We start from the raw sequence: 20,754 nt of genomic DNA on the forward strand, positions 1-20,754 counted from the left end.
TAGTCTTTTTATTAGTATTATTTCATTTGAGCTACATTTTACATGGCATGATGGCAATATAAACACAGCTAACAATGGTATTAAATTGCAGTAGCCTATGATTAAATGTAATGGAATATTCAACTAAGGTAGACTGTTGTTGTTCACAGCACTAAGCTATTTATGTTTACTGATATACTCCGAGTCTCTGGCCCTCTCTTAGAGCCAGTCATAGTGAGCTGGCCCTCGGAAGAAAAAGTTTGGGGACCACTGGTTTAGAGTGTTATTTCTCCACCCACCTCACCAGAGTCTTCCCAAGTTGGGAGCCCCTTACTCAACTGCACATCAGGGCATACAAGAGATTTTGTCTGAACTATTACACAGACACTCTACAGAATCAAACTCAGCTGCTTCTAACTGGTAGCAAGTGGTGTGTGTGTGCGCGCATGTGCGTGTGCCTGTGTGTGTGGCGTTTAGCCCTTCCCCCCACTAAGCACACTCCTGCCGCTTCACACGGTCACGCCTCTGGGCTAGTTGTGGCACAGATCTGGCCCAGTTGTGGCACATCTCTGGCCCAGGAATGTCTATGTCCCTCGGTCTTAGGCCCACGTCTCTCTCCCACTCTCTCTCTCTCTCTCTCAGCTAATCTGTGGGTCAGGATTAAGGTTATAGCTTCCCTTTGACTCCTCATGAGAGTCTAAGAGCCATGATAAACCTATGTCTTTTTGAGTCGCCCCCCCCCCCCCCCATTGCTAATGCAAAGTTTACTTCTCTGGAAAAGAAGGGGGGTGGTTGAGAAATTAGAAAAGTTTCCTGAAGTGTCATTCTCTGCTTGGGTGACCTCCAGCGTTCTGTGGAAAGTGGAAATAACTCTCTGGAAAGAGAGTTATTTTTACTCATTCCTCTATATTTCCCCCCGCCTTGAAAACCTTTGCAGTGTGTGCGTATGTGTGTTTGTGTCTGTGTCTGTGTGTTGCCCAAATAAGCTGCTTTGAGTGATGGCTGACTTTTGCCCTGTGCACCATCAGATGACTGATACTTCAGCAGCCCAAGTGAGTCACTTTCACATTCGGATGGACCACAGCTGCTTTTGACGAACCACCCAGCGAACAGACCGCGTTTGACTTCTAGCTTCCCCGTCTCACCATATCTCTCTGTGCGTAGGCAGTGATCTGATGGGCCCCATATCCTTCAGAGACTGCAGGCAGACACTCCCCCCTCCATCCTTCTCCCTCTTTCTCTCTCTCTCTCTCTCTCTCTCTCTCTCTCTCTCTCTCTCTCTCTCTCTCTCTCTCTCTCTCTCTCAGCTAGAGTTTGTTTTTGCCCTTTTCCGCTCCGAAGGTCCTGAGTCCAAACAGCGCTGTTCAAAGGGGTCATCTCCACACTCGCTCCTGGCAGCCTGGAGGCAGAGGCTCAACACTGAACACTCACACTCCCGGAACACACTCTGAAAGCTTCCTACGGAATTAGGACCACACACACACACACACACACACACCTCCCCAAGTAGAGAAATGTACCACTTTTCTCTCTGCACTTAGAGGTGACATTTTGATTCTGCCAGTACTTCCAAAGGTCACCAATATTGGTATATAACTGGTATCTGATATTCAAACTGTGTGTGTGTGTGTGTGTGTGTGTTACCGTTTGACCTTGCAGTTTAGTGGAGCCCTCCCACACTACTGCCACATCTGTTCCCATCCGCCTAAGTAGCTGTGGCTAATGTCTGTGCGCTCTTCTACAGTGAGGGTCTCTGCACACTCCTCTGCATGCTGGGACGGCTATTTCAATCTCACGTGCTGCCCACTCCAGCGGTGCCCTTGTCCAGGCCGGCCGTCAAGCCTCCTGCTAATGAAGGCTTATATTAATGTCCCAAAGCAATGGGACCTTCCCAGCAGTCCCAGAGAGGTCAGGTAGAGGAGAGGAGAGCATTCCCATGCATGCCCCCCACCCCCCCCTCCCTCTCTCTGTCTTAGCACAGTGGCCTATAGTATATGGCTCCCCTCATGTTTTGTCTGGTGGTGGACTCTTGACAGCTTCCCCAATGAAAATAGCACCAGAGAGTGTGAACAAAAGCCAGGACTACTTTTTGGGGGGTGTCAGAGAGGTGCTGCTGCCTCAGCACTCCTCTCCACCTGTTGCAGCCAGGAGTGTGTGTATGTGTGTGTGTGTGTGTGTGTGTGTGTGTGTGCGCGCTGTGGTGGCAGCCGTGGCGACGTGTCCCATGGGCAGCCTGGAAGCTTGCAGACACACTGGCCCACTTCCCCACTGCCTGAACACTGAACAACACAGCTGCCACCTCGACTGCTGCTGAACCACATAGCTGCCTCTACTACTGCTGCTGCTACTGCTCCACCCCACCGTCAGTACTGCTGCTGCTACTGCTCCACCCCACCGTCAGTACTGCTGCTGCTACTGCTCCACCCCACCGTCAGTACTGCTACTGCTCCACCCCACCGTCAGTACTGCTGCTGCTACTCCTCAACCCCACCGTCAGTACTGCTGCTGCTCCACCCCACCGTCAGTACTGCTGCTGCTACTGCTCCACCCCACCGTCAGTACTGCTACTGCTCCACCCCACCGTCAGTACTGCTGATGCTACTCCTCAACCCCACCGTCAGTACTGCTGCTGCTACTCCTCAACCCCACCGTCAGTACTGCTGCTGCTCAACCCCACCGTCAGTACTGCTGCTGCTCCACCCCACCGTCAGTACTGCTGCTGCTACTCCTCCACCCCACCGTCAGTACTGCTGCTGCTACTCATCCACCCCACCGTCAGTACTGCTACTGCTACTGCTCCACCCCACCGTCAGTACTGCTGCTGTTACACCTCAACCCCACCGTCAGTACTGCTGCTGTCACTCCTCAACCCCACCGTCAGTACTGCTGCTGCTACTCCTCAACCCCACCGTCAGTACTGCTGCTGCTACTCCTCAAGCCCACCGTCAGTACTGCTGCTGCTGCTACTGTTCCACCCCACCGTCAGTACTGCTACTGCTCCACCCCACCGTCAGTACTGCTGCTGCTACTCCCCAACCACACCGTCAGTACTGCTGCTGCTACAGCTCAACTCCACCGTCAGTACTGCTACTGCTACTCCTCAACCCCACCGTCAGTACTGCTGCTGCTACTGCTCAACCCCACCGTCAGTACTGCTGCTGTCACTCCTCAACCCCACCGTCAGTACTGCTGCTGTCACTCCTCAACCTCACCGTCAGTACTGCTGCTGTCACTACTCAACCCCACCGTCAGTACTGCTGCTGTCACTCCTCAACCCCACCGTCAGTACTGCTGCTGCTACTGCTCAACCCCACCTTCAGTACTGTTGCTGCTACTCCTCAACACCACTGTCAGTAGTGATACTGCTACTCCTCAACACCACTGTCAGTAGTGATGCTGCTACTGCTCTACCCCACCATCAGTACTCACTCACACACATTCTCTCTCTCTCTCTCTCTCTCTGTCTGTCCTTCCCACTCTTCTCACACTCGGTATGGTCCTCTTTCCCTCCCCATGTGTCTCTTTCCCTCCCCATGGTCCTCTTTCCCTCCCCATGTGTCTCTTTCCCTCGGCATCTCTTACAGGTCTCTTTTCTCTGCTAGGTCAGTTCATGTGTTTCCCAGTTCATGTGTTTCCCAGTTCATGCGTTTCCCAGTTCATGTGTTCCCCAGTTCATGTGTTCCCCATGTGACTGAATTAGCACAGTGACACTAGAGCACCTAAAATATGTTTACTTGGTTAAAACCAGTCTCTCCCTCTGACACACACAAACACACTCAATATGTTGCTCGTAGTCGCTCATACCCTCTCTCTCCCACTCGACAAAAACAAATACTCGCATGTGCCAACCCACACACGCGTACACTCAAACATGTATTCTCTCTCTCTTTCTTTTCTCTCTCTCCTCTCTCTCTTTCACGCATGCATGCTTGGGGTAAATCAGCAGACCTCTTGTTGCCTGGCACGTGCACACAAACACATGCCAGCAGTCTCTTCATACCCCCACTTGCCCAGCGTGTGTGTGTCTCTGGGGCATATCTCCTCTCTGAGAGGTAACCCCCGCCCCTCATCAGCTGCCACTGACATTGACACAATTGTGAAACACTGTCAGGATGTAATTGAATTACATCACATAAAATGTACTCACCGTCAAATTGGTAGGCTCTCCATAACCGGAGCGATGCAAAGTAACAAAGAAAGTGTAATAATAGATGATCCTGTGGCTGGCTGACCTTTTACCTTTGGAAGCTTTAATCTCAACAGATAAAACTCGAGACTCAAGAGACAGTGGTAAACTGATGACATACTATCACTACAGTTGTTGTCGTTTTGTCCTTGTAGTTTTAGTTTTATTTGGGGCAACCCTCCTCTGTAGGTCAAGTGCATGGTTTGCTCTCGGCTGTAAGCCCAGTGTTGTGTCGGTACAGGCGGAGGAAGTTTGCAGACGGGGGGGCCTCTGCGGATCCCACGTTTGCAGTGCTGCAGTCGGTTAGCTGTCTCTGTGCCGCGCAGAGGTGTGTGGTGGGCGGCGGAAGACCCCAGTGGGACTGATGCAGAGGGCTGCTGTGGACTCCAGCAAGAGAGGAGAGGAGAGGGGAGGGTGTGTGGGGGTTTGTTTCTCACACGTGCTGTGAAGTCTCTGCTGGGAGAAAAAGGAGGAGGAGGAGGAGGAGGAAGGTGAGAGGAGGAAGGTGGGAGGAGGAAGAGGAGGATGCGGGTTACATGCTGCTGGGGGATGAGAGAGAGGGGGTGGCACACAGATGTATGCTTGTGTTGATGAGGCAAAGGCAAAACACATACACACACACACACACTTTTCCCCTTGTATGTATATATATATATTACAGGTAATATAGTGTTCAGTAGGGTTCATATGAGTATGTATACAGTCATGGAACACACGCTGATACACATACAGGTATACGTATCACAAGTCTGACTTAAATGATAAGATGTATGCCATCCGGGCAACACACATGCTCTTTGAGAAGCACATTCCTCATGTCAAGAAGTGGCATGCACTGTGTGCCACCATAAAATATGTACACACACACACACACGTGCGCACACAAATACACACGCACACACGCATGCGCATGCACATGCACATGCTAAAGCATACATGACCTGCAGTGATGTGGTTGAGCAGGGTGGTCTCACGTATCCCCACCCACACAGAGACACGTGCTGTGCAGCAGTGCATCATATACAGTATCTTTTTCTCTCTCACACACACACACACTCACACACAGACACACTTTTGATGTGGCTGGGGGGGGGGGGGGGTTGAAAGCAATTCTGGCTGTAGGTTAGGTGAGGAGTTTGTTAATTAGAACAGACGATTCTGTCAAAGCCCTACGGAGCTGTTTTGGAGAAAGAAAAAAGGGAGGGGAGGAGAGGAAAAAAGGAAGTGAAGAAAGGAAAGCAAATAAGACACGAGTTATTTCTGAAGCTTAAAAAAGGGGTAAATGTGTTGGAAAATCTGCTGTGTATGTGTACGAGTCCTCTGGGGGAGGATGCGGTTGCTGAATTTAGACACGCACCAATAATCAGCTCCACTGTCAGCCTTTGAACACAAAAAGAGCTGAAGCCTGAACAACCCAAATAAGGCAAGGCGATACAAGGCATTCCCCCCACCAACACACACACACACACTCAGAGAGGTGCAGTCCAAAAGGTAACATGCGTGAACCAGACGCATGCTGTAACTGAACTGTTGTCTGCTGCAAAGCTACTCAAATAGCGCACAAAATTACCCTGATATTACACCACTCTTTCCCTCTCCCTCACACACTCACTCTCACACACTCTCTCTCTCTGTCACACACACACATGCGCACACATGCGCACACATACACACACACACACACACATTATTTATATACACACATGGGCACATTGTTTCATCAGGCAGTGGAGCTTTCCTTCTAAAAATATCTTAAACTATTTAGCCTTTCCATTCCCCCTCCCTAATAGCACAGCGTTTACATCTGCAGATGCTGAGAGAATATCCACCCTTTAATAAACAAAACTTTGTTTTATCATTCGGGAAGGCTTGACCCAGATTGAGCTTAGTTTTCTCACTCACGCGCACAACTTCCCTAAAACTTTGGTCACCATGGCAACTCCCAATCTGAGACAGTGCGAGACGTGATACTGGGGAGAACTTGTGTGCCAAGTCATTCGAGAAGCCCAGAGCCTGCTGCATGCTGGGTTTTTTCTTTCTCTCTCCTTTTCTTCCACTGCCTCTCCCTCTTCTTCTTTTTCTTCCTCTTTCTTGTGCAGCATCAGTGCTCTGGTTTTTTCCGCTTCTCTGTTCCATCCTTTAGTTTCTGGGGGAAAAAAACGCCTCTTTTGCTCCTTCTCCGTTTCCAGCTTGCTGAAATTGACAGGGAGCCTGTTAATTAGCCCAAGTCTACAAGCCCAGGTGGTCAGCAGGACATAGCCAGAGATGGAGACTCAATGGTGCCCCACAAACGGACTGGCTGTGTGCAGGAAACATTTGGGTTCCATATTTGTTTGGGTTTGCCGCTATCTGCTAGAGAGCGTCCTTGCTACATGCCGCAGTCATGGTGATGATAGCAGTACAGGAAGTCAGTCTCCCTTTGGCTCGCCCTAAGAGGATTACTTAGAAATGGACCTGATATAGATGACCCATTGACACAAACGAGAGAGTGAACCTGATTTTACATGCAGACACTCACACATACGTCTTCTGTGTTCTCACCTACCCACAAAATCACACCCTCAACCCTCTTTACATTCTGAGAGAGGGATGCAACGTGTGTGTGCGTGTGTGTGTGTGTGTGTGTGTGTGTGTGTGACTTTGATGTATAATTCACATTGTGTGCGGGCACTGGTGCCAATGCTGCAGCTCCTCTACTCCACCCTTCCCTCTAATCGGCTGAGGTGCTTCAAAGAGCCCTCTGTCCGGAGCCATATAGACGACTCTTCCTCCGTCCACTCATCCACTCACTTAACCTTCCAATCCTTTTCCCTATCCACCTCTCCTCGCCCCTCCTCTCTCCACACTGGCCCATTGTGGACCCTGAGCCTTATCTGCGTCTGAGAGAGGCCTCTCTCCCTCCCATTCTCTCTCTCTCTCTCCCTCTCTCTCCCATTCTCTCTCTCTCTCCCTCTCTTTCCCATTGTCTCTCTCTCCCTCTCTCCCATTGTCTCTCTCTCCCATTCTCTCTCTCTCTCTTTCTCTCCCTCTCTCTCCCATTCTCTCTATCTCTTATTTTCTCCCCCCCCCTCTCTTTCTCTAAAACCCACAGCACTTGCTCTGTTTTTTAGTAAGAGTGCCTGCAGATCCAACAGAGACAGAGGCACAGAGGAGGCCTGTTTTGTTTTTGTCTTTTCTGTTTGGTTTGCTTTGTTTAGTCTCGTCTTATTTCATGTTTTCTTTGTGTCATTTCCTATGTCTTTGTTTTTTTGTCCAGTTTGGTTTTCAGGTCAAAGCTATGTGGGGTTACTCTGTGGGGATGCACCTTGCTTAAGATGGCCCTGCTGGAACCCCAAACCCCCTCCCCACTCCCGTCCCCATCTACACTTGGCATGTGCCGTTTTATGAGAGATGGGGGGGCAGGGGCTCCTATGTGCCAGCTCCAAGCTGTGGCAGTATCACAGTACGAGGCTGCCCTACACGGCACTGTCGCTGTCACTGTCACAGTTTGCTCACGCTGCGTGATACAAGCTGGATGCACGGCACGTCGAATGTGACCTAAATCGCCATGTTTTATTGATGCCATTAAGATGCAGTGGCACAGTACAGCTCATGTAATAGTGAAAGAGCCTTCAAAAACAAGCTAGAGGAGAGAGACAAAGAGAGAGAAAGGGAGAAAGCTGGGGGGGGGGGTGTTTTGTGTTGGCAGTATATCCTGTGTGTGGTTGGTCTGCACCAGGGGCTTAAAGGAGATGTCCTGCCATGTGAGCGATGGTCGGTTGTTTCAGAGGAGGCGCCTGGAGAGGATGGAGAAGCGGAGAAATAAAGAATCCCAAAGCAGGCTGCTGCTCCTGGGCCGCAGGGGACAAGAGGGGATCTGCCTCGTTAAGAGTCCCCAGTTGGCACAGAGGCTGCACTCTTTTCCTTTTTCCCTTACAATCTTTCTCTCTCTCTCTCTCTCCCTCTCCCCCCTTTCGTCTTGCTCTTCTTCCCTCTTTCTCACTCCCTCCTCTCTTACTCCCACCCTGTCTCTCTCTCTCTCTCTCTCCCTCCCTCTCTCCCTCCCTCTCCTCGCCATCACGTTTCCACGTTTTCCTGCCTCCACATGTCGCGCTGCAGGGGATGCGTGAGGTGAAATGGAAGAGAAAGGCAGACGATTTCACATTCACGCTTCGCTCTCTCTCCGAGATGGAGTGCTGATCTGCAGAGAGAGAGACAGAAAGAAAGAGAGAGAGAGGGAGGGAGAGAGAGAGAGAGAGAGGTGGGTGGTGGCGGAGGAGGATGGAGGGTGGGTGGATAGAAGGGAGAAAGAATCGCTGTGCACTAGAGCTAGGGAAGAAGATGAAGGGAGAGAAAGAAAGACTGGATGAGAGAGAGAGAAAGAAAAAATGACCCAAATAAAACATGCTGTTGCCTTCAGGGCTCTCGGTGTGTTTTCTGGAGCCCGACCACAGACAGAGGGAAGGTGGCCAGGCCTGTTTCACTGAGATAGAGCTGCGTGTGTGTGTGGGTGTGTGTGGGTGGGTGTGGGTGGGTGGGTGAGTGGTTGTGTGTCTGTCTGTCTGAATGTGGATGAGTGACCGAGTGATTGTATGTGTTTGTGTGTCTGTATATGAATGCGTGTCACTGTGTGCGTGCACGTGAGTGTGTACAGGAAGATGGTCGTGACTCGGGTGTCCAAATACTAACCCCTCCCACCGTGACCCACTAACGTCTGAGTGACTTGCTTGAGTTTGTCAGCAGCTTTGAAGTGCACTGCAGCTTGAAGCTGAGCAAGGGGAGCACAGCAACAAAAACAACAACAACAACAACAGCAGCAGCAGAGAGCGCACTAGATAGACATGCTGTCAGGAGAGCGCCAACGCTACCCTGTGCCCTCGTGTGACCGTGCCCTCTCTAGGTGAACCATATGGCCAGGCCGTGAATGCCCCAGAGGCTCCCGTCAGCCAATCACATCAGGCCGTGGTGTCATGTCATAGCCCCTCTCCTGCTCAGCTGGCTTCCAGGGGTTACGAGGACACTGGCCTCACAAACCCAACTTCTGCCAACGCATTACCATCAATTCAACTCTGACAGCCTGGTGGAAAACAAACCAAATCACAAAATCATCACTAGCACTACACAGGTACACCCCACTCTGGCACAATCCAGTGTTCACATTACAGAATAAACCTTTTCACTTCTCCACATGGGCACAAAAAGGAATCTCACATCTTCACCACATGTTTGACAACCACCAATTCATGTCATTCAATACACTGACACAGAAATATGGGATTGGGAGAGAACAGTTCCTTCAATATCAACAGCTTAAACTTAAAATTAAAGAAAAAACAAGCCTCACCAACAACACATTACAACCATCTGAACTTGTAGAAAAACTTATGAAAATGAATAACTTCAAAAAATTAACCTCCCAGCTATATACACTGATCACAAACCTAAAAACAACAATAACACTCCCAATAACCAAGTGGGAAAATGACTTGGTGTTCTCTCCCAACCCTGATTATTGGGAACAAATCTGCAATAACACATTTTCCATGATCACTAACACAAACCTACAGCTTATACAGTATAAAGTCATTCATAGATCTCACATCACTCAAAGTAAAATGTTTAAAATGGGCTTAACCAGCAAAGATATTTGTTCACAATGCACTTTAGGTAGCACAGACAACTATCTGCACGCCATGTGGCTCTGTCAACCAGTTTACTCTTTTTGGATCACAATCACTGAGGCACTCTCTACCATCCTGGACTCCAGAATCCCATCATCTCCAACACTCTGTCTTCTTAATGACATTTCTGAAATCCACATTACGCAACACTTCAAAAACCCCTTGCTCATCTCTCTAACTGTCGCTAAGAAAGTAGTCCTCCAAAACTGGAAATCAAAGAAATCATGCCATATCAGTCACTGGAAAAACAGAATATATTACAATAGAAAAACATCATGCACATAGAGAGAAACAAATGTCAGCCTTTGAAAACACCTGGTCCCCTTTTCTATCATTTTTAAATTCAACAAAACCATAACCCCAAGCCCCCCCCCCCCTCCTTGCCCCCTCTCTGTCTTTATTTATCTGTTTGTTTGTTTGTTTGATTGATTGATTGGTTGATTGTTTGATTAATTAATCAATTAATTAAACTTAATTTATTTATTTATTTTATTTAACCTTATTTCCTCCTTTCCCCCCTACATTCACCACTCTACATATAGTTACCAAAGCCCTTTCCCATAACCCGATCATGACCACTCACAGACCTTTCTACTCAATTACAAAGAACTGATTCCCATCCTGTCAGTTCTGTCATCGTCCTGTCCCACTGTCTGTCTGCGTGTCTATCTGTCTGTCTCTCCATCTCACTTGTCTATCTGTTACCTTATTGCGTTTCATGTGTTTGATGTTTCACTTCACGTGGTGCTATATGATTCCAGGGTCACATAAATGGTTGAGGTAGGACAAATTGTATTTGCATTTGATAAATATATTACTTAATTAAAAATAAAGTTGTCCTCCTAGTAGAGGTCCTGGGTAAGATTTGTATGCACTTCATTTAGCGGAGAATATCTCAACTGTTATAGACTAATATGACCCCACTGAACAACGTGGGATGTGTGCCAAAATCTCTACCCGGGACGAAAGTCCTGAAAATGACCACAACAGATGACACAATTATCACACTTCAGGTGAATGGGACTTTTTTTCCCCTTTATAGATATTCCCATACATTTCTACCAGATTAATCTTCATATTAAGAGAAATACTTTTTGTATTACACTTTGCCTAAAAAATAAAACAAAATATGCAAATGAGGCAATATCTCATAAAATATGCGTACATATAAACCCTTGAAGCTACAGATTTTCTGAGGTGATCACAATGTTCACAGTGACCATAATTATAAGGTCTTAGAAGAGTGTAAGCATTTTCTCCAACAAAAGTTTACTTGGCAGCCATAGTGACCTAAGGTCATAGCAGAGCACTGGCTGTAAAGCAAGATGACTTGTGAGATCAAGAAAAGTAAGGAAATCTACTCTTTATTCTTTGTGTTGGCATGTGTCTTCTCACGTGTCATTATCATGAGTTATAGTTTTGTGTATTTAAAAAATTATAATGAATTTGTATCAGTTTTATATTTAATTTGGTGTGTATTGTAGCTAGCTAGCTGCTAGTGTTTTGTTTTGTTTTCTGCAAAATGGGGAAAATGTCATCACCAGATTGTCTCAGGCAAGTTGATAAAGTTATTCCTCACAAAGAACAGAGATAAGTTGGTACATACCAATTACTCATATTTGAAACCTTATTTTACAAAATTCCAAAAGATCTACATCACTGACACTGTCATCAGGTGACACAGATGTCTTTGTGTGCCTATTATACCACATAACAATTGTTCTGGCTCTGTACTGTAAATGCAAGGGAGGCTATAGTTGTGAAAATCCTATCACTGAATGAGGTCTCATCATCATCCCCATACCTGGACTCTGTTGTGAAAGTTTTACCTTGCAAAACAGGGAATAAACCTGTTGTTTTGTATTTTTCCAATGATAATAGCAAGGTTGGATATAAACTTAGTTTTTGTCCCCAGTCAACATTGTACCATTGCGGAATGAAAATCAATATTTTACAGATATGAAGTTATAATAATACAAATTATCATAGGAAATCATCAAAACTGTTATGTACTAGTTAAAAGCTCCATAAATCTCCCCAAACATTCTCCGGTACAGTATACATACACACACAACCACACACACATATCCATGAGTTTGCACATTTACACCCATGCATACTCATGTATGCGTACTGATGCACACTCATGCAAGTTACCTGCAAATGACTTTCTGAAAGTTTAGTAAGCAATTTGTCTCAAAAGAGAAACACAGGGGGTAGACCTATAGCAAATAGAGAGATCAGTCAGGCCCCAAACTTGGGGCTACAGGGTAGCAAGTCTGCAGCTTCACCGCGACATCAAAAAGCCATGGATGTTGGTATGATAGTCAGGGCACATATACTCAACCATAGTGATGGCATTCTATAAAACTTTATGAAGCACACTCATGGACTTCACATATACAGGTGCTTCCCTACTTAGAATATGTGGTATATATATTGGGTATATTTGGCCATATGCAAGTCCGTTATGGTTCAATGTTGCCTCAGGGCAACATGCAGTTTTTTGTAATTTTTGTAATTTCCTAAACACCTACATTGATATGTTATGAAAAGTTGTTGATAATACACTGGTAAATGTATACCTGATAATCACAGTTGATAAAAAAAAAGGTTCCTAGGGTTAACATTTGAAATTCCATAGAAAATGCTTGGGGTCATTTTTGACCCCACATATGGAAAAGTGTGGTACTGATACAAAAAATGCAATTACTTAAAAAATATACCAATTAGATACAAATCCAAATAGCCTCATGTCAAAGACAACCTATTTGAGGAATACATGGAAGATTAAACGATAACAATTTCAAATGACCAAGATATTGCAAAAAAACAACCAGTGGGGTCATTTTTGACCTCACTTATGCATCCCTTGTTTGTATACAATTAATTTTCCATTCAATACAGCACAAAACACAATTAAAAATATCACACCAGAATTCATACACATACTGGCTACACAATGACACATGGTCATTGTAAACATTGTGATCACCTCATAAAATCTGTACCTTCAAGGATTTATATGTATGCATATTTAATGATATATTGCCTCATTTGCATATTTTATTTTATTTTTTAGGCAAAGTGTAATACAAAAAGTATTTCTCTTAATTTCAAGATTAATCTGGTAGAAATGTATGGGGATATCTATAACGGGAAAAAAAGTCCCATTCATCTGTAGTGTGATAATAGTGTCATCTGTTGTGGTCATTTTCAGAACTTTCGTCCCGGGTAGAGATTTTGGCACATATCCCACGTTGTTCAATGGGGTCATATTAGTCTATAACAGTTGAGATATTCTCCGCTAAATGAAGTGCATACAAATCTTACCCAGGACCTAGACTATCCGAAGAGGTGGTGGTGGGCCAAAAAAAAAAAAGGACACTGGCCTCACAAAGATAAAGAAACTCTAAGGGGCCTATGTTGTGGCTTAATACTAATGATAAAACATAATAAATAGTAGTAGTAGTTGTTATAGTTATAGTATTAGTAGAGGTAGTTTAATTATATATTATATATTCATTTCTGTAGTGCTTTTCTAGGCAATCATACAGTATGTACACATTTTCATTGTCAAAGCATGGTTTGTCTGGCATTTAATGTGACCTGCTACTCTCAGCGTGGCCTTTTTGGTGGATGAGTTGAGCTAAGTTCCGGAGCAGAGGTTCATGATGATGGGTAGTATAACCCAGCTCCATCCTCACGGGTACAATAAGAGCAGTTGTCTGTGTACAGCTCAGTACAAATGGGCCAAACGGCCCACTGAAATACCACCATTTGCTTTTAGCCATAGAGGCACAATCTTAAGAGGTATGTCAAAACGGGGGGATAATGATCATAGTTGTAACAGTTGTGATTTTTTTTTCTTTTGTTTTATCTTTCCCTCTCTTACTAACTCTCAGCATTATACTGTTTCAAACTGTGCTGCCGCGGATCTTTCGATGACATTCGGCAGTGAGGTGTTTGTTCCAGGTGATCTAATTAGTCAAGCGGAGCACTTTCCTCACACTACGGCCAGGTGTCTCTGCGTGCAGGCAAACACAAGGCCACAGCACACAGACCCAAAAGCCAGCGAGGCCAACATTTGAGTCCATCAGCTCCTAGTTCACTTGTACACTAGGAAGTGGCAGCATGAAGAAAAGCTCAAGCTATGGAGCTGTGACTCTCTTTTCTTTTTCTTTTCATTCCTCTCCTTCCATCCTCTTCTCTATAACTCAATCTCTTTTTCTCTCTCTCTCTCTCACTGCCTTGCTTTTTTCCCCTGCTCACTCTCTGATTCTGTTGTCACCATGGGATGTGAATAATTTATGTCTTTCCTGCTTGCTTGCTTGGTGTGTGTGTGTGTGTGTGTGTGTGTGTGTGTGTGTGGATGAATCATGTGAGATGGTTGCACGTGACTCATGCTAGCTTCTCTCCTCTCGTCTGCACAGACCTGGCATGGTGAGGCATTACATTACACCATCCTATCTCTTTCTCTCTTTCCTACTGCCTCTGCCACTGGGTCCAACTGGCACACTTTCTCTCTCCCAATCTTCTTCTTTCCATCCCTCTCTCCTTCGCTCTTTGGTTCCCCACTTTTATGGTTCATATGCACTGTAAAATAACCCACAAACTATTCCCAGACCAAGTTCTCTCTCTCTTTCTCTCTCTCTCTCTCTCTCTCTATCCATGCCACTTCTTGTTAGGCACGTGGGCGCCTGATCACGGCATCCTAGAGACCCACAGCGCAGCTTTCTGCTCCACTCTCCTCTGCTGCAACGTGCTATAGAAAAAAAACAAATCCCCACAGCACATGGATCTCACACGTATGGCCCACGTTAGCATACAGTGAAGAGCAGCTCAGAAAGTTGAGGCTTGGTTTGGCCCCTCTGATGAATGGTGTCTCATGTGTAACTTTGAATTTGAAAACATTTTAATAATTGAATAATTCAATTGAACAAAATTGAACAAATACTGGTATACTCTCATTGGTTAGTTGGTGATTTTGCAGAACACAGCAATCACAGATGCCTATGAGGTTAGTCATACGCTCCACTTTCTGCTCTGCCTTGAGGCATCTTGAGTGATGATCAACGCTGTTTTTTTTCTCATTCACAGGTCAGTCGCGTCCTGAAGCCTGGTGGACGATTTGTCTCTGTGTCTTTCGCCCAGCCTCACTTCCGGAAGCGATTGTATGCACGGGCGGAGTACAGCTGGTCCATCCAACACCAGACCTACGGCCAGGGCTTCCACTACTTCATGTACGTGCTCACCAAAGGGGAGGAGCTTAGTCAAGAGGACGCCGCCCTGGAGCAGAGAGTGCGGCTTGAGGCAGAGGCCCCGTTCACGGACATGGTCAGCTATGAGGACACTGAATCTGAGGACTTCCTCACTAACATAGATCTGTAGAGTGGATGGGACACTCAGGACATCCAGACCCATGCACAGATTTTAAAAAGCAGTGGACATTACAAGCCATGCACCCTCAGGTGACTGGTCCAGACCACTCTAAACTGACAGCCTGTTGTGCCTACAAACCACTGTGTGTTGTGTGTTCACAATGAGCCTTACAATTAAGGCATTAGGGGTAAGATTTGATCAGAGGGCTAGTTGAGATGAGTTGACAACTTATTGACAGGTTATTCAAAGTTACGGCTTCTGGTTGACTGATGGGTTACAGAATTCAAAGACATTTGCAGTAACAACAATTTTAAAATTTTCACCTCTAAGAATTTTATGAACCTGAAGAATCTTGAACTGATATTTTGATATGATCTTTCTGAGATAGACTCACCTACCAGTGCTTCAAGTAGAGTTCCAGACAAAGAACCAGACTAAAAGCAGCAGTTTGATGGATGATGGCTCAGTAGGATTTTTTTTTAATGTTTCAATAATGTACCTCCGAGTGACTGTTCCTGTTTACTTTGTCATGGCACACTTCCCTCATGTCTAAATGCAGGAATACTCTACTGTCTTTGTGTTTCCTCTCCAAAAAAATTAAACATCTCTAAATACAACCCAATACAATTCAAAGCATCTCCCCTCCCTCACTCTCTCTCACTCACTCACACACACACACACACACACACACTCGCTCTCTCTCTCTCTCTGCCTCTCTCTTCTCTTAGTACTCTTCTGCTCTCTCTCTCTCTCTCTCTGCCTCTCTCTCACTGTGCTGTCAGGTGGGGCTCTGTTGGGCTGCCGTATTGTGTTGACGCTTACGGCAGGGTTGAGGTTGGTTCTGGGTGGCGGCGGGCTGTCGGCTCTGAGAGAGGCCTGTCACACATCACAGGATCTGAGGAGAACAAGCACAGAAGAAAGAGCTGGGGGGTGGAGGGGGGTGGGTGGGAGAAAGATTTCAGAATTTGTTGAAGAAACATTGCATGGAGACGTTCACAGCTGCCGCTTAAATATAGACCAGTCACACAGAGTGTCTAACAGCCCATTAATAAGGCAGAAATCATTTATTTTTAATTCTCCTCTGAAATGTAATTACAATGTCTATTTTTAAAGACCTTGGAGAGAGGTGGCTGATTTCTGAGCCTGGCCTCTCACTGTTAATACTGCTGATCATTTCGTTGATTACAGTTCAGTGGCTATTTCGCCGGAAGGTGTTCAAGAATATATGTATTGGATGTTGCCAGTGTTTCAGCGGTTATCTATAGATGCCTGCTGATGGTGAAGTTTTGGATAAGCAGTTCACTCATAGCTCAGTGTGGTTACAGGCAGCTCCTCTGCCCTCTCCCCAAGCAGTGGCAGGCATGGAGTCCTCTGCTAAGTTTAACCAGAGACTTTCTAATGAGGAGACACAGCTTTTAAATAAATCCTCCATAGAAATGCATGAGGTTAGTTTGTAACGCCAATATGGCCGTTGTCTACACATATCCCACCCCTTCCTCGCCAAAATGTCGACGTGTATACATTGAGCCAATCATGTGGTGTGATGTGACTACATTGAGCCAATTATGTGCTGTGTTGTGCAGACATTGTGCCAATCATGTGTTGTGAACTCGCCGCTGGAGCACGGTTGGTGGGTGAAGCCTTGCGCACGCACATTTCTGCCGAATAGGATGCCCGATGAGTGCCCAAAAAGCGTTGCAATATGGCCGCTGAGTGGAGGGACTTGCCTAAAAGGACTTTGGTTTAACAGTCAGCTGCTATTGTGGAATATATGGGAGTGCATTGATGATGGTGATTGTGGTGACATGAAAGATGTGGTGGGTGAACCTTAACCTGTATACTTTTTTTGTCAAACTCAGCAAATTGCTATTCACAGCCAGCGATGTAGTGGTAAAATAAGGTGGGTAAACTATGAATTCTGTTAGGTGGATAGCGCCGTGCTGGATTGAATTTTTCAGAATATGATGATGGTGGAGGTTATTGTCCAATGTTTATAACAATATCAGTTGTATTAAATGGATCCTAGAGTGTACATACAGTATTGTGAATGTTGATACAGTGTGATTTTTGAATGTTAAAAGTTGCAATTGGTGAATAAACTCTTTTGAGAGTTGGATAAACTCTAATAAGAGGTGGATAAACTCTATTTCTGACATTTCAGAGGTGGATAAACTGAGTTTACTTGCGTTTAGCCTCCACTACATCCCTGTTCACAGCCCTATAGGTCTATGTACATTGTGCATGCCCAAAATACAAATAAGTTCGTGAGCCCACTACTTCAGGGACATGAAAGGGAGGGGTGTGAGATTTTAATATTGCAGGGCTGCACCATTGAAAATACACTGGCTATGGGAGTCCACTCCTGACCTGGTGAGGTTAGGTGGAGGTAACTTCAGGTCCTCCATCCTCTCCACTGGCGACTCCACAGGCAGGAAGTCCCTTTGCCAAGATTAAATGTCACCCGCTATCCGGTGTCAGCCCATTCTTTAAACACCTCATCTACGATCTCGGAAATGCTAAACCGTCTGCTCGTCATCCTTATCGCAGGCTAACGTAATGGAGGACAATGCTTTGGCCTTGCTCTGACTCAGTCGCTTTCATTTCCACTGTGTGCTTTGCTCTGCGATAGGGTAAGTGGGCTTGTGTGTGTGTGTGTGTGTGTGTTGAGGGGGGGGGCAGCGGCGCTTGTAGTTTAAGATCTTCCATTAATATTTGCATTGCATCATTGTACTCCCAAAATAAAGGATCTGCCACTGCCTTCAACAGCCTGTCTATCATCACAGCTGTCGACTGACATGTCTGATTGATCAAATGTGGTGGCTGTCCCACTCAAGCTGTGCATGTGTGTATGTGTATGTGTGCACTTGGTTGTATTGCATTGTGGTGCTATCAGGTTTCTACGGTGACAAATGAGAGTGGCATGCTCTGGCTGTATTAACAAGATTGTGGTAAAGAGCCTGGCACTGCGCTTGGCAGGCAGGACCCACCGCTTACGCAAGCGCACCGCTGCTGCCACTGGCCCACCGGATCAGAAATTGAAAACGGATGCTTGAACTTTGGCCCCCGGCCCAGACTCTTCCATCCAGCTGATGAGACAACGGAAGCTCAACTTCTGATTGGCTGAATTGAGCACACAGGTGGGAGGGCGGGCCACGTGTGGGCCGCGTGTGGGCCGTGTGCACCAGTCGAGTGCAAAGTAACAGACAAACAGAGCCAGAGAGTGATCTAACACCCAGAACTCTGCCAGTCCCTTTCTCCGGGGCAGCTCAATACAAATCACACTGCAGTCCTCAAGAAAGTGCCAGCCAGGCCTTTGGCAGGTATTAAGTCCCTTTAATTTCAGCCGCTCACACAAACACACACACACATTCATCTCCCAACCCCCTTTTCCCACCCCCAATTTGATGCATCATCCTAATCTATTGCCCGTGTTACATAATAGCTGTGGCAAACTGTAGCATTGAGTTGGCAGTCCTGTTGTCCATGTTGGGTCAATACCATTTGCTGTGTTGCTCTACTTCCAGGCTATGCTGGGAGAGGTTATTGTTGTTGTTGATGTTGTCAGTGCTAAGTTTTACTGCTTTTAGTGGCTGCTATTTGCCCTACATGCCTTCTTGCTCAAGGGCACGAACAAAAACAAATAGCACACTAAACACTCTCCCACTTCCCCTCTCTCACTCACTCATCCTTAATGATTTGGCAGGGAGCATTCTGGCATTGAGAAGCTTTAGAGTAACTTGGCTTTAACTAAACACAAGGCTAGTAACTACAGAGTGCATTAACTCTGGCAGCTTCCAAGGTTTCACTTTATTTACCACCAGTACATTCTAAAACTGTGAGATTTGCCTGTATTGACACTATGTAGGTGTAAACTTGTCTTTGTATTCTAGACAAACAGGAGTTTGTGGAACAGTGAGATGATTAGCATCATCATGCCCCAGTACAACAGATCATTTTATTATCTGCAGCTTTCTTTTCACCACGGAATCTCCCTGACTGTTTGTTTGTTTATTTGTTTGGTGTGTTTGTTGGTGCTAGTTTGCCCATGTGACGCCACTCTGTGCATTGTGTTTACACCCAATAATGACTTTGGCTGGTATTCTCCCTGTTAGATGGCGTGGCGATCCCATGGGAAAGGTGATTGGTTATTGGTAATGGCCATTGTTATTGCTGCCATGTGTGGACAACTTTAACAGACCCACGGAGGACACGGTCACAGTAGTATCCCCTTGGGCCAGTAGAACAGGAGTTTCTATGGCTGAATTTGGGCCAGGCATCAGCACTCACTGTGAGTCATGCCTACAGCACATCTCAGTCGATCATTCTCACCAATCGTCATCAGCTAAAGAAGAGGAACTGTTCAGCCCTTTTCGGGTGAACCCAAATAAATCTGTGAGGGCATTTGGTCAGCAGGTCTGGAGTCACTCCCATTCAAGCCAATTTCCAAATCAACAAAAACCAACCACTTCTCCAGCATGAGACATTACAGACAGAGGAGCATGGTTAGCAGTGCTTTTGAACACCACCAATGAAGTAAACAACTGCATTTTAAAACCTTAATTTACAAGAAAGATGTATTTTACAGTTTGTCAAGAATTTAATGTACCTATTTAAGTTTAAAATTAATCTTTAATCTGCTTAATTACACCCTTTGGATATATTAAGTGAATGAAGCGTCCCCAGACCAATTCTCGATATCAATTGAGATCAGGTGTCAGCCCTCTTTTCCTCATTTTCATATAAACACACAGGACTTGATGCAAGATTCTTTGTGTTAGTGGTTAGGAGATCTCATACCGTGGTCAGATCTTTCTATGTCACGTGTGTACCTACATATCTTAACAGCCTAGCTCACTCACCCTACTCTGACTAGATATCATACAACACCATACCACAGACTCAAACATGTACCATTTCAAATATATAAAGATTAATCATAGAACCTGTAAACCTCAAAGAACAATGTGGGTGCATCCCTGCTGAAATACCAAGAACATGGGACAATCCATTGGCTTATGATGGGCACATTGCAACAGGTAATGCAGGCCTACCCTTGCAACTATTTGACACACTATCTATCACACACAAAAACATACACTCACACAGTACAAGCAGACTCCCAAGCCTTATGCGGAATGGATGGTGACACACATTCCTTTTTTATGTGCGGGGGTCTCTGAGGGACCGCTCAGGCCAATCACCCTAACCACTGACATCTTCTCATGTGCCACTCTCTAAGGGGGCGGGTCCCGCATGTCCCCCTGTGGTCAACTGAAGCTTACGGTGCATTCACATGCACTCAGCTGCATTAGGACACACAGCTATATGGGTTGTTACAGAATAGGGCTGTATTTCTGGCTGTATCTCAAAAGAAAGACAATTACAAGGAGCTCATGATTATCTTGAGGCATCCCTCCTCTCATTTGGCGTTTAAAAGGAGCTGTATGTCCTATCACGAATAACATGTGATTATTAGATGGACTCTCCCTGACTTAGACCTAATTGGTTGTAGCCTAGTGTATTGATAAATGAGGACAGGAGATCCAG

At 45.8% G+C, this 20,754-nt stretch overlaps 1 protein-coding gene across 1 annotated transcript in view; it reads left to right on the plus strand.

Moving 5' to 3' along the window:
* The window catches only part of ece2a (endothelin converting enzyme 2a), a 148,129-nt gene extending 132,115 nt beyond the window's left edge, over positions 1–16,014 (plus strand). The window contains exon 4 of the mRNA XM_076295929.1: positions 14,926–16,014. Coding sequence (XP_076152044.1) covers positions 14,926–15,216 — 291 coding nt within the window. The 3' untranslated portion in view covers positions 15,217–16,014. The remainder of the gene's footprint in view (positions 1–14,925) is intronic.
* Positions 16,015–20,754: the final 4,740 nt, after the last annotated feature.

Source organism: Alosa pseudoharengus, unplaced genomic scaffold (assembly GCF_046254945.1).
Source record: "Alosa pseudoharengus isolate Yale_2024_CS ecotype anadromous, Long Island Sound unplaced genomic scaffold, YU_APseudo_1.1 YU_APseudo_1.1_scf_2, whole genome shotgun sequence".
NCBI lineage: Eukaryota > Metazoa > Chordata > Actinopteri > Clupeiformes > Clupeidae > Alosa > Alosa pseudoharengus.